The sequence below is a fragment of the Podarcis muralis genome, chromosome 13 (genome assembly GCF_964188315.1).
Source record: "Podarcis muralis chromosome 13, rPodMur119.hap1.1, whole genome shotgun sequence".
In the NCBI taxonomy this organism is placed as follows: domain Eukaryota; kingdom Metazoa; phylum Chordata; class Lepidosauria; order Squamata; family Lacertidae; genus Podarcis; species Podarcis muralis.
In genome coordinates, this window is record NC_135667.1 from 7,068,507 (window position 1) to 7,082,771 (window position 14,265).

Consider the following 14,265-nt stretch of genomic DNA (forward strand, 5'->3'; position numbering starts at 1 on the left):
GCGAACTTCCTTGGGGAGAGCATTCCACAGACAGGGAGCCACTGCAGAAAAGGCCCTGTTCTCGTGTTGCCACCCTCCAGACCTCATAAGGAGGAGTCACATGAAGGAGGGCTTCAGAAGATGATCTCAGGGTCTGGGTAGGTTCATATGGAAAGAGGCGGTCCTTGAGGTATTGCGGTTCTTATTAATAGGTTCTTCTACTTACAAACAGCTTTTTATGGGGATGACAAAGTTATCACGACCTGGATAATAAGAAACAACCAGAAACTAGCTTTCCAGGGGGAAACACAAGAAAACAGCATCAAGGCTGCCCCACTTTTCAGCCTAGCTGCTCAGTAGCTGCATCCTCTGGTCCGTCTCCAAGGGAAGCCCCACATACAGCACACTGCAGTGGTCCAGGCAGGAGGTCACCAGATCAAGTGTGACAAGTTGCAATCTGGCAGCATCCTCAGACTCCAAGCTTGTTTCTTCTGAGGGAGTGCAACACCACCCAGAGGTCTCAGTTTACTGGCCTCCATCATTGCTTCCAGACACTAGTCTGATACCTTCACAGCCTCTCCGGCTTCAGATGGAATGCAGAGATATGCCAGGAGCGTTCAGATGACACACTGCGCCAAACTCCCATTTGACAGCTCCCCAAAGTTTCATTGCTACAGTGGTACCTCGGGTTACATACGCTTCAGGTTACATACGCTTCAGGTTACAGACTCCGCTAACCCAGAAATAGTGCTTCAGGTTAAGAACTTTGCTTCAGGATGAGAACAGAAATTGTGCTCCGGCGGTGCGGCGGCAGCAGGAGGCCCCATTAGCTAAAGTGGTGCTTCAGGTTAATAACAGTTTCAGGTTAAGTACAGACCCTCCGGAACGAATTAAGTACCGTACTTAACCCGAGGTACCACTGTACTATAGTGCAGTGTTTCCCAACCTTGGGCCTCCAGCTGTTTTTGAACTACAATTCCCATCATCCCTGACCACTGGTCTTGCTAGCTAGGGATGATGGGAGTTGTAGTCCAAAAACAGCTGGAGGCCCAAGGTTGGGAAACACTGCTATAGTGGACCTTATGTTTCCAGACGAGATCCTGGAGTCCTGCTCTTCAGCAAGAAGGCTGAGCCATTCTGACTTGTTGGTGGCTCCAGATACGAGACAAAACTCAACACTACTGTCTACTATATACAGTTCTTCTGGTCCTTGAAGTAAAGATGCGCATGTACAGAGAGATCCACTAACATCACCATGCTGTGTAAAACCCACAGCCTCTTCCCCATCTCTCACGAATTCAGTCAGCAAGTCATGCACTCCAGCTTGCTGGTGTTGCTATGGTAACCCAGTGCACCTGGTACCCTTGTCTCAGGACATCCAGACATGGGGAATGTGCTAACTCGTGGGTAGGCAAACTAAGGCCCAGGGGCCGAATCCAGCCCAATCTCCTTCTAAATCCAGCCCGCAGACAGTCTGGGAATCCGCGTGTTTTTGCATGAGTAGAATGTGTGCTTTTATTTAAAATGCATCTCTGGGTTATTTGTGGAGCATAGGAATTCGTTCATTTCCCCCCAAAAAATATAGTCTGGCCCCCCACAAGGTATGAGAGACAGTGGACCGATGACCCCCTGCTGAAAAAGTTTGCTGACCCCTGTGCTAACTCAAGGCATGAGACCAAACACTTTAATTTCACTCAATGTTCACATTACACCAACACAACTGACCCTAGGGAGCATCCATCCCTTCTCGGGGATGCCCTGCCAAAGCGAGGAGAAGAATCTGCAGCGGGTTCCAGTGAGATCTCGTGGAGGTCTCCACTCGTGGCTTTTACAAAATCTCACTAGAAGCCACAGCTGCATGACCCCGGTAAGCGAGGCTTTGGTGGGGGCGGCAAGGGGGTGGTTGGCACTTTCCCAAAATTTTGCTTCAGGTGGCAAAACAGGACGGACCACCTCGGTCCCTTCTGCAAGGACCCAGATCACCAGTGCCGTAAACTCTGCATATTTATCTGGTGTAGGAATTCCTGCAGCCATCTCTCTGCTTACGTGTGGGGGACCTCTAGATGTGGCCGGACTACCATTCTCATCACCATCTAAGGGCAAGCATAGCTGATGGGCCAGGGATGAGAGCAGGTGTAGTTCAGTCAAGTCAGGCGGGCCAAAGGCTGTGCACATCTGCCTTACCAGAGTTTATTTTTTTAATAGTGCCTCTGAGCATGTGCAGAATGTCTTTCCCTCTGTAGCAGGAACCCCCCACCCCAATCATTTAGTTTGTACAAACTTCACACACACTACATACGCCACACTTCTGTTATAAATTCATAGAAAAATCAACCATACATTGGATTTGCACTGTTCCATTTTTATTTTAAGGGACGCGGGTGGCGCTGTGGGTAAAAGCCTCAGCGCCTAGGGCTTGCCGATCAAAAGGTCGGCGGTTCGAATCCCCGCAGCGGGGTGCGCTCCCGTTGTTCGGTCCCAGCGCCTGCCAACCTAGCAGTTCGAAAGCACCTCCGGGTGCAAGTAGATAAATAGGGACCGCTTACTAGCGGGAAGGTAAACGGCGTTCCGTGTGCTGCGCTGGCTCGCCAGATGCAGCTTGTCACGCTGGCCACGTGACCCGGAAGTGTCTCCAGACAGCGCTGGCCCCCGGCCTCTAGAGTGAGATGGGCGCACAACCCTAGAGTCTGTCAAGACTGGCCCGTATGGGCAGGGGTACCTTTACCTTTACCTTTATTTTTATTTTACTCCATATGACAAGGACTATCAAAGGGGGGTGGCTTGGTTCTGGTCAGCCATAATCCCTTCACCATCCCAGCACATCCACAGGAGCCCTGCCCAGTTGCTATGCCAACCCTGATGGTCCTAGAAAGAAGACCATCAAGATCACAAAGAACTTGCATATGGGAGTGGATTCAGCATGGACTGGAACAAAGGACAATGATCAGATCTTCCCTCTGGGGGCAGGAAACTGCCAACTCCCCTTTGTCTCCTGGAAGTGACTCATGGGGAGGGGGAAAGGAGGAACCAGCCAGGTGACAAGACACTCAGGTTACCACCAACTCCTCCCTCAACCCCTCCTTTCTGTAATGTATGCATGATGTTTCTGGGGGTGGGCTTGACCTAGAGGATGGGAATTTCAAAAGTTTTTATAAGGTCTTGCACACCATCTTTCTGGGTCTTTCCTCTCTCCTGCAAGTGAGGGGAACACCCTGATGCATCAGTTCAATAAAGGCCAAGCCTACAGGCTGCTGTTTTGCTCCAAGTTATCCTGGTTGGTGTCTTTGTTTTGTCCAAGGGAGCCCTCGGATTTTTCCGGTAACACCTCGACATTATGAACATGCTTTCTACAAGGCAGTTGTCCAATGACAGGTTCAAAGAGTAATGAGGAAGTTGAGTGGAGATGGAAGATCAACAACCCCCGTTTTACTAATGACTACACAAAGACTGACTACACAAAGTCAGTCATCTTGTTTTACTAATGAGGCACCCCAAAATCAACTATAAAGCCGGTGTAGAGTAATGGTTTCTGTGCAAGACATATGAGGATCAGAAAGGTCACCAAATCCCAGCTGGACTGTTAACAAACTGCTAATCAACTTAAGTTTCATTCAGAGTGCGGGTCCACTGAAATTAATGGAGCAATGTTTGTCATGTTAATTGTTTTCTATAGGTCAGCTCCGAATAAAACTTAGTTAAATGCTCTCCTGAGTTTTGAACAAAACCCCACCACAGAACCAAGCTTCAGATCTCTACCCTAATGTGGTCCCATACCTTCCCAATGGCCTCAGGGGGGAAGCAGATGCTTTTTCATCATCGCAATTACTTGATATTATTTCGACTTATTCACCCACACACAAGCCTCCACATACAAAGATATATTAAAATCGCAGTTCCTCCCTATCGGACACAGAGCAGCCTTCCGCCCTGAGCATTCTGGAACGCCTGAAGCCACAATGAAGGGGGCGCGCAAAGATGCTTCTGAGCACATTCAGAGTAAAGAACCATTCCCACACATGTGGGGCGAAGGGGCTGGGTTTTCAGGTAAGGGGGCGTGGCTTGAACCTTGGTTCCTATTCAAAAACAGACGGCCGCCCTGAGTGGAACCCAGGAGTCCTGCTGGTTGGACGCCTCGCTGCTTGGCTCGCTCTGCTTGGAGATCCCAGGAGTCCGGCTTTGCTGGCCGGCTGCCTCTTCCAGCCAATGGCAGGTCCCCGGCCCGCACGGCTGCCCAGCCCAACCTCCTCCATCCCCGCCGGCTCCCCAAGTCGGCTCCCCAAGCGGGCGGAACCCGACTGCAAGGGGGAAGAAGAGCCGGAGCAGGCCCTGGCGGGTGAGTGGCCGTGGTCGGCAGGAGCCTCAGCTGCGCCCTCCCCTCTTCCGCTTCGCCTGGGCCTGCTGCGATCCCTCCTGTACTGAGCCTTTCCTTCATTGCCTCCCCTTTTGCTAGTCTTGGTGCTGCATCCCTCCTTTTCCTCTTCCTGGCTTTTCTCCCAGGAACTCTGCCCCTCTTTTCTGCTCTCCTCTTTCTTTAGATTGCTCGCTCTCTCGTCTTCCGCATGCAAAAATATTCCCCCTTTCCATCGATTCCTCTCATCCTTTTCTCTTCCGCCACTTGCCCTACCCCTCCACCTCTTTCGGCCTGTCCATCCCTCCTTCTTTCTCTTTTGTTTACCACCTCTTCCCAAAACTGCTATAATAAGACGATATTGCGGTGGAGTAAGGAAGGAGGGGAGAAAAACAAACAGCGGTCTTCCGGTTTCCTTCCTTATTTGTTCTGGGAAGCGTGCCTGGGCAAAGTGGGAGCCCTGGGGGAGAAGTGGCAGAGTAGAGAGGAGGAGAGAGTAAGGCATGCTCACACTTGTGTGGGACTGTAGTTAAAGCAGGTAGTCAGGGGTATGGGATCGGGAGGGGGGGCAAGTGGGGAGGACTGAAAGATGCTGCAAAAGGATTTGGGGGTGAATTGGGCAGGAGACAGTATGGGGTTGTGTCAGCAGTGGTGTGCCTGAAGTTTTGCAGCAGGGGATGGGAATGGCAGCCCGGAAGATCCCGGTTGGCCTGTGGTTCCCCACAACTACCAGGTGACACCAGTTAATGGACAGAAATTAGCGTCTAGGGAGGCAGAGTTCAGTCTTGCTGGGTGCTGCTTTGCCGGGGTGTTCTCTGCAGGGAATGCAGTGAAGAAGCAAACCGTTGCAGGTGGCAGGATCGAATCCTTACAGAGTAACAAGACAGGTCCCTGCCCCTAGGAGTTTATAGCGGCAGGAGGCCTCATTAGGGAAAGTCCGCCTTGGTTTAAGAACGGCTTTGGTTTAAGAACAGACTTCCAGAATGGATTACGTTCGTAAACTGAGGTATCACTCTATAGACTTTTGAAATTGCCCACCCTGTAGCCCAAGGACCGCCCCCCCAAAAAAAATCATACATACATTATAGAAGGAGGCAGTCTCCATCAGACATTTGAGAGTGTTGCAACTCTCCTGTCTCCTAGGATACCTGATAATGCCTTACTTGATTGCATTTTCTGGGTAGCCTGGCCATTCCTTTGAGATGGTAAATACTTAGTTCCTGAATCTCTTACGCATATTGATAACAGATACTTGCCAGACTCTAGATTTCATGCATGCACATGAAAGCTTATACCCAGAACAAACTTGGTTGGTCTCTAAGGTGCTACTGGACAATTTTTTATTTATTTCGACTTGCCAGACTGTATTTGAAAAGGGAGGTGTAAGTCCCTACAATCAAAACACAATTGGAAAGCTTTCCCCGTTTCCTTCCTCCTTGCAGAGAAATATTTGAGGTCAATTTGGGAGAGTCAAAATGGCTTCAGGATTGTTCTCCTGTACTATTTCAGACACATGGTTTATATACTTAGGTATGTGTTTGCCTTATACGTTTATGAACATTTATTCTATATTTCAGACCTTTGAATTCTTAGAACACATGCTAAGGTTTCAATCTTATGCACACTTACTTGGGAGTAAGCCCCATTTAATTCAGTGGCGCTGAACTCCTGAACAATACCTACACTCAGTTAAACAAATTGGTTGAGCAGAATGCTGTTGAGATGGCTGTGTGCAGTATTGGAGGCAGTCTGCCTCTGAAATCCATTTGCTGGGGATGGAAATGAGCAAAAGAGTGGACTGCGCTCATGCCCTCCTTGTGGGCTAGGGAACATGATGCCAATCTGGTCCAGCAGGACGGCCAACATGGTGCCCTTTGGGTATTGTTCCACTACAGCTCCCATGAGCCCCTGCTGCTTGTTGTTGTTGTTGCTTAGTCGTGTCCGACTCTCCGTGACCCCCTGGACCAGAGCACGCCAGGCACTTCTGTCTTCCACTGCCTCCCGCAGTTTGGTCAGACTCATGTTCGTAGCTTCGAGAACACCGTCCAACCATCTCGTCCTCTGTCGCCCCCTTCTCCTTGGGCCCTCCATCTTTCCCAACATCAGGGTCTTTTCCAGGGAGTCTTCTCTTCTCATGAGGTGGCCAAAGTCTTGGAGCCTCAGCTTCAGGATCTGTCCTTCCAGTGAGCACTCAGGGCTGATTTCCTTAAGAATGGATACGTTTGATCTTCTTGCAGTCCATGGGACTCTCCAGAGTCTCCTCCAGCACCATAATTCAAAAGCATCAATTCTTCGGCGATCAGCCTTCTTTATGGTCCAGCTCTCACTTCCATACAGTGGCGTAGCGTGGGGGGGTGCAGGGGGGGGCGGCCACACCAGGCGCAACATCTGGGGTTAGGGCAAATCCACAGGTTAGGGGGCGCAAATCCACGGGTTAGAGGGCGCAAATTACTTGCCTTGCCCCGGGTGCTGACAACCCACGCTATGCCACTGCTTCCATACATCACTACTGGGAAAACCATAGCTTTAACTATACAGACCTTTGTTGGCAAGGTGCCCCTGCTAGCATGGCCAAAAGCCAGTGGTGATGGGAACTGTAGTCCAACATCTGAAGGACACATTGGCTACCCACCCCCAGTCATTTGGGATTTGGCTTCACAGCACCTTTTTCTTGTCGCTGGGTGTACTCAGTAACACAGACAGCCACCAGATATGGGATTAAGGAGCCGGTGGCAGGGTGTGACTGGATGAATGTTAACTCATCAGTTCTGCAGAACCATTTCCCACGCAGAATTCCATTCAGTTGCTGTTCTGTTTGCCCTTGCTATGCCACTCCCATTCTACAGTGGGCTTCTGAACTCCCATGGACCTTGCTGGATGCTGGAGCTGGATGTTGGGAGCTGAGGTTGAAAGAGAGGGACTTTGCCAAGGGCTATGCAGTGAGCAGGTGGCAGAGGTGGGACGGGCCTTGGCTCTGAGTACAGGTGGACAAATTCCTCCGCATTTATTTATTTATTTCACTTATTTCCCCAGCTTTTCACTAGACGGCTTTATTTTTATGAGTTTTTGAAAATCATTTGTTGCGACGCCATAATTTGTTAACGACTTTAACTTTCTTTTGAAAACAAGATGGGTTAAAAGTTCTAAAATCTTTTTTTATAATAAAGTGTATTTATTTTCAGTGTATAAACACTAGGGTTAGGGTATTTTTTAAAGGGGTGGGGAGTTCTGGGCAACTTAATGGGAGCAGATCTGCAGAAGCTGATGGAGAAAATGAAAAAGGTTAAGGAAAGCACTCCTTAAATAAATAAATAACCCAAGTAAAATCAAGTTAGGAGAGGACCCGAAGTGTCTGGATTGAGAAACCCCGCCTTCTTCCCTGTTTCCCAGCGTGCACTGCAGGGAGCAGGGAAGAGAAAGAAGGAAAGTCCTGAAGTGGGGGAGGAGTCAAGGGAGAAAAGTGAGTATAGAGGAGAGAATTCAGGCTTGGGGAGATGGGAGGGGATTTTGACCTAGGGAGGAAAAGCAAGAGGGAAGATTAGGCAGTGCTGGAAAGGGAAATGTTGAAGTTAAAGTAGGTTGCTGGCAAAAGGGGGTGGTACTGTGAAATCTCAGGATATCGGTTGGGTAAACGGTCCTCCTTTGGGGATGCTTATGTCTTGAGTACCTGGAGAATAGTTATACACAGACACATATTCTGCAAAACTCCTCCCCTCCTTAAAGATCGGATGAAGCGGATCTGGGCAGCTAGTACTATGATGTTTACATAGCTAGTTGCAAAACCCTGGAAAATGCTGTCTGCTTTTGATGGATTTGTGATTTATTTTCTTTTAATGCTGACTTTTGGGGCATTTACTGTATTTTGCGCTCCATAGGACGCACCTTTTCCCTCCTAAAAAGTAAGGGAAGAAGTCTGTGCCTCTTATGGAGCGAATGTGTGGTCCCTGGAGCCAAATCGCTGTTGCCCTGCGCTACTGGGCTGCACTTTAGGGGTGGGGGGAGGCGCCACGGTGCTCTGCCGGCAGCCTTTGCTTTCCCCTTAAGCCCCAGCAACGTTTGCAAGCAGTAGGAAGGCTGTGTGCTCCCGGGCTGCTCTTTGGGGTGGGGGAGGAGCCACGGTGCTCTGCCGGCAGCCTTTGCTTTCCCTTGAAGCCCCGACAAGGTTTGCAAGCAGAGGGAAGGCTGTGCGCCTTTGCCCCGCGCTCCTGGGGTGCTTTTTGGGGGGTGGGGAGCCACACTGCTCTGCCTACAGCTTTGCTTTCCCCTGAAGCCCCGACAAGGTTTGCAAGCAGAGGGAAGGCTGTGTGCTCCTGGGGTGGGGGGGAGGAGGAGCTACACTGCTCTGCCTGCAGCCTTTGCTTTCCCCTGAAGCCCGACAAGGTTTGCAAGCAGAGGGAAGGCTGTGTGATCCTGGGCTGCTCTTTGGGGGTGGGGGGAGGAGCCACGCAGCTCTGCCAGCAGCTTCTGCTTTCCCCTGAAGCCCCGACAAGGTTTGCAAGCAGAGGGAAGGCTGTGTGATCCTGGGATGCTCGTGGGGGTGGGGAGCAGCAAATTGCTGTCTCTCAGTGCCTCCTAATTCAACTGCAAAGGATTGCCTAACTGGATTCTGAGCTTCATTTGAAGTTTAAAAATATTAAGTTTGGGGATTTCTTCAAGTAGCAGTTTTGCAGAAATAGTCATAAATACATGCAAAGCATCTCCACAAACCAGTAATAGTGAGCTCAGCTAAAACTGAGCAGGCATCTGGCTCATAAACAGTTTAAACTGCACAACTATAACCAGACATCCTGTGTGTTTGTGTGTGGACCATGTTCCTAGCAGGTAATCCTTATTGCTGAAAAGAGGCACTGATATTCCACTCCAATTCTATAATTCATTATACAAATTCTTACAAGTACAGTCCACCTATACTAAACCAAAAACATTGTGTTGGTATTGAATGGAAGCTATTTATCTGCCCTCTTTTCCTCCTCTGTTCGTGGCTCAGTCACTCCATTTTGAATCTTCCTTTCAAAACAACCATGCCCATTTTGAGAAAACTTAAGAGATTTAGGAACTGGAGCGCAATCATTTGATCTCTTTGCTGTTCCTCCATACTCCAAGCACTTCTCATTTGCACAGCCCTGGTTTCTCTCCCTGACTATTAATATTCTTGATTAATAACAGTAAAATGCTCAAATTTTAGTTTTTGTGACTGCTGCCAATACTGACTTCCCAGTGATAATGGAAACAGCTGCATTATAATGGAATGTCTGTCCTTTTTCCATTCTCTTCATTATATACCGTGGCTCGCTTTAAAGCAGCAAAGTGGACAGCAGCCACACACGTTGCTGTTTTAAATAGCTTAGTACAACATTTGAGTCAGATTTTTTTTCCCTTTTTTCCTGCTCTAAAAACTTGGTGCGTCTTTTGGTCAGGAGCGTCCTATGGAGCGAAAAATACGGGTAATCTTCTGGTGCCTTTGGAAATTGGCATTCATTGCTCCATTGTTGCTTCATTATCCTATTTAATTAAAGGCCATCTGCTTTCTAAAACTATTAGAGAAAAATAGGAATTTCAGTCTGGCTGATCAGTGCTGTGTGTGTGTGTGTGTGTGTGTGTGTGTGTGTGTGTAAATCATTGTATGCTGAAATACATAACAGGCTCCCCAGAGGCTTGCAGTTTAAAAGATTTGGATGAATACGAGGGAACACGTGAGATAGCAGAAGGTAAATGCGGAAATTGGATCAAACTGGAGTCCCAAGTGAACAATTCTAGAACATCTATAATGGAACTAAACAGATGCACACAGTGTTGAAACTGAGCTATATATCTGTTTCTATGCTCTAGAGCAGAGTTTTCCAAAGTGATGGCTAATATAGCTCCCCACACCCCAGGTTGGTAGAACTGTGCAGGGAGTGAATACAGACCTCAGAGTTGAAAGGGGGCTGAAGTGTTAAACCCATACCAGAAGAGGACCAATGTTAGAAACTGAGATATGAAAGCTAGGAGCTAAACGGCACCTTAAACCTAGGTTATGGGCGCAACAATGGAATGTATAGGTGTGCTTTTTTATAACAAGAATACAAAGTGGATGAACTGCACCTAAAATACTGTGTTCATCTTTCACATGGTTTAGTCTTTCCCCTGCCCACCCCCCTAATATTCTTAAGAGGGTCTCTCCTCCAGAGAGTAGCTGGAAGAGGGGAGGAAGAAAAAGGTCCTCCTTTCTTTCCACTCTGCAGTTTTAATCTGAAATCTTAGGCGCTGAACTGAGCCCTTAGCTCAGAAACTGCTTGCACTAATGAAATTCCCTGTCTCAAAATGAACCTAGAACAATGGGAGTGTTGAACACTGAAAAGGACTAGGAGTAGAAAATAAAATTTCTGTGTATTGTTTGAAAATTTAATCAGGAATTATGAGTATCAGAAATAAAAGGCATGGGAATGTACAGAGGATACCTTCCTTGCCTATGAGGAATGTTTATTGTATATTGATTTTAAAAACAAAACATTGTTTCACTTGTTGATGACAACTTTATAAGCTTATCAAGGGGTAAATGGACTCAGATGTTTGGGAAACCCTGTTTTAGGGGGCATCAGCAGGCTTTAGGGACCCCAAAGTTTGCAGAAGGACAAAAAAAGTCAGAGGAAAATACCTAAAACAGAAACACACCCAAACACCCAAATGAAGACTGATTATATTCAGTGGCCATAGAATTGCTGGCTGGATGTTTGGGGGAGGGTAGCGGAGGCAGAGAACTGATGGGGCGAGGGATGGAGCAGCTGGACTCCTGAAAAACGGAATTGCACACTGTAACATTTTGTTGCAGACCCCACATATGTTTTTCTAGTCTCAAACCAGATCTAATTCTGGCTTCATATCTTGCTTAATAAGAAGGAAATTAAATCTGTTTGCCAGTTTGGATGTATGGAAAACTGGTTTAAATAAGCCTCAATATTGGCAGCAAATCTGGGAGCATGAGAGGAGGGAAGGGGTCTGGGATGAGTGTGATGGCATGCAGCTTGTTTGGGGGCTGATAAGTTAATTCTGAAGCAGGCCAAAAAGGCTATTTACTTGCTAAATGTTATCTAGAAGGGAGGCTGTGTTGGTCTCCATCAGTAAAACAGTCCTGTGACTCTAAAGCAGTGAGCCTGTGTTTAGGCTGTAGCACTTTGGGATTACAGGTGGGACCTTTAATGATAACCTCAGTGGTACCTTGGTTTATGAACTTAATCTGTTCCGGAAGTCCGTTCTTAAACCAAAACCGTTCTTAAACCGAGGCGCGCTTTCCCTAATGAGGCCTCCCGCTGCTGGTGCCCTTCCACTGTTTGGATCCTGTTCTTAGACTGAGGTAAAGTTCGCAAACCGGAACACTACTTCTGGTTTTGCAGAATTCATAAACCGAATCATTTGTAAACAGGACTGTTCCTAAACTGAGGTACCACTGTAAATGCTTTTCTATCACACCACCCTGACCAATTCTCTGCACATAGAAAGAAGGCTAGGTTAGAACTCCTCTCCCAAACACGGTGGCTTGCTATATACAGTGGTACCTCAGGTTAAGAACTTAATTCATTCCGGAGGTCTGTTCTTAACCTGAAACTGTTCTTAACCTGATGTACCACTTTAGCTAATGGGGCCTCCCGCCGCACCACAGGAGCACGATTTCTATTCTCATCTTGAAGCAAAGTTCTTAAACCGAGGTACTAGTTCTGGGTTAGCGGAGTCTGTAACCTGAAGTGTATGTAACCCGAGGTACCACTGTGCCGGAAATATTTCTTTTCTTCACCTGGAAGTGAACACTACAATTTCCTCATTGTGGTGCTGTCTCTCCTGTCCCCTCTTCCTCTAATGTCATTTCTTCTTCCTTTGACCCATATTCTTCCTTTGCTCTTTCGTTCTAGCTGTTCTGAGGGACAGAAGCTGATCCCTGGAGATAGAAGACTTCTTGTAGACGACAGCAGTCATGCCCCCCAACAAGGATGCCCCTGGCTGCCTTGGCTCACCTCCCGGTTTGATCTGCCTACCACCCATCTCTGAGGACCTCCAGTTGGTGTGGACACAGGCAGCACAGACAAGCGACCTTGATGGCAACCAGCATCTGCTACAAACTTTCAGCTATTTTCCATACCCCAGCCTCTCTGATCTGGCCTTGCTCTGCCTGCGTCATGGCCTCCACATGGAAAAGGTCAAGGCCTGGTTCATGGCACAGCGCCTACGCTGTGGCATCAGTTGGAGTGCAGAGGAAATTGAAGAGACTCGAGCTCGCCTCATCTACCATCAGGACCAGCTTCACTTTAGCTGCCTGCTTGCCAGGAATGATGATGACCCCTGGCACCAAACTTGTAAGAGTCAGGAATATCACCAATCGGTTCCTACCTCTGTGCACCATTCCACTAAATATCCGCCGAACCAGCAGTCTTCCATAACTCCCTTAAGCCACTTCACCACAGCCCAAGGAATGAGGGAACTTGGGAGAATCACTCAGGACATTTGGGAATTGAAAGGGAATGTCTTGTCCCACCATAACAAAGTTCAGGAGAACTGTGAACCTTCAGGAACCTCTGTGCAGCTTCACAATACCAAAGAAATCCTTTCTAGTTCTTATCTACCTACCACAACCACCAGCTTGGATCGCAACTTCCATAACTCTCACCCTATGACCTGGGGTCTCGCCAAAGCACCCCTGCAGCCGGCTGAACCTGTCACCCCTGCAGTGAATGGTGGGCATCACCCAGTGATTCTTCCAGCGGTCTCTTCCGCCAAAGCTACCCCATCATCCTCTACAGCTACAGCCAATGTTGAGTCACACAGCCTTCAGAACTATCAGTGCCCTGTGAGGGACCAGCAGCAGGCTTCAGGCTACCTCTCGGACATTCTTCGCAAGCCTAGGCGAAAAACAAAGGAGCAACTGGATATGTTAAAGTCCTTCTTCCTTCGGCGTCAGTGGGCCAGGAGAGAGGATTATCACCAGCTGGAGAAGATCACTGGGTTACCACGAGCAGAGATCATCCAGTGGTTTGGAGACACTCGCTATGCCCTCAAACATGGCCAGCTGAAATGGTTTCGGGACAACGCAGGACAGAATCCAGAGCCTGTCTCCTCATTACCTTCTCACCCACTGCATGCTCACCATCCAGACATAAGCCCACTGAAACGGTATCGTGCAAGCGACCTGCAGCTGCAGGAAAACGACTTGTCAGCACTGTGCCATGAGTCTGGCATAGAGGCTGAGCAGGTGCTGAAGTATTTCAATTCACACTCGCCAGCGCCATGTGAGGTAGAGGTGTGCTTGGGGGATGAGGACGAAGTAGATGAGGAGGTGGCAGCCGCTATGATAAAAGTAGAAGATGAAGACTATGAGGAAGATGATGATAATGAGGACGAGGAGGAGGACGACGATGAAGACTGGGTTGCCTAGGGCTCTTGTGTGAATGTTGGATGGATGCTAGCGATTCTGGACTCTTGAGATAGGTCTGGGGGAGGGATCAAGATGCAACTGGCAAATGTGTTATGAGATTCTCTTCCACCAAATTCCTGCCCTTAGCCATGGTTCCAAAACACTGAATTTGGTCCCCTTTTCTGTTCCAGCATATTTATGTTTGTGTTTTTTCAAGTTTTAGAATTGAAGTAAAACAAATTTGTACCATGCAGTGATGTGTCTAATCAGAGAGTTAAAAAGGTGTAGGATAGGGAGCTTCCCACACCCTTTCTCCAGAATCCATAGAATGAGCCCGTTCAGTAGTGTGCTGGATCTATAAATTTCTTTCTTATGAAACTTTCAAATTGCAGCCTTTGTGTTGTGCTTATAGAGTCCAAATAGTTTCCTTCTTCTAGAATCCTGATGCATTTTTCTTTCTTGCCGTTCTTGAGTTCTAAAGCTGCTACTGTTCCCTCATTTTAAAGGGGGTATCTGGGATGAGAGAACCATGTTGATTCTGCTTTGTCTCACTGCT

At 48.1% G+C, this 14,265-nt stretch overlaps 1 protein-coding gene across 5 annotated transcripts; it reads left to right on the forward strand.

Annotated features, from left to right (window-relative positions):
* Window positions 1–3,932: 3,932 nt before the first annotated feature.
* HOMEZ (homeobox and leucine zipper encoding) lies at window positions 3,933–13,960 on the forward strand. Of its 5 annotated transcripts, none has more exons than XM_028704040.2 (2): window positions 3,933–4,023; window positions 12,214–13,960. In XM_028704040.2, exon 2 carries the CDS (start codon window positions 12,276–12,278, stop codon window positions 13,728–13,730), a length of 1,455 nt encoding a protein of 484 aa, XP_028559873.2. In that variant the 5' UTR covers window positions 3,933–4,023; window positions 12,214–12,275; the 3' UTR covers window positions 13,731–13,960. The 5 variants fall into 5 exon arrangements, with proteins under 5 accessions (XP_028559873.2, XP_028559869.2, XP_028559870.2 ...); XM_028704036.2 differs by lacking the exon at window positions 3,933–4,023 and adding an exon at window positions 4,052–4,312; XM_028704037.2 differs by lacking the exon at window positions 3,933–4,023 and adding an exon at window positions 7,701–7,787.
* Window positions 13,961–14,265: the final 305 nt, after the last annotated feature.

Excerpts from the sequence above, each read along its gene's own strand:
- HOMEZ (XM_028704040.2), top strand. The coding sequence starts at position 12,276 with ATGCCCCCCAACAAGGATGCCCCTGGCTGCCTTGGCTCACCTCCCGGT.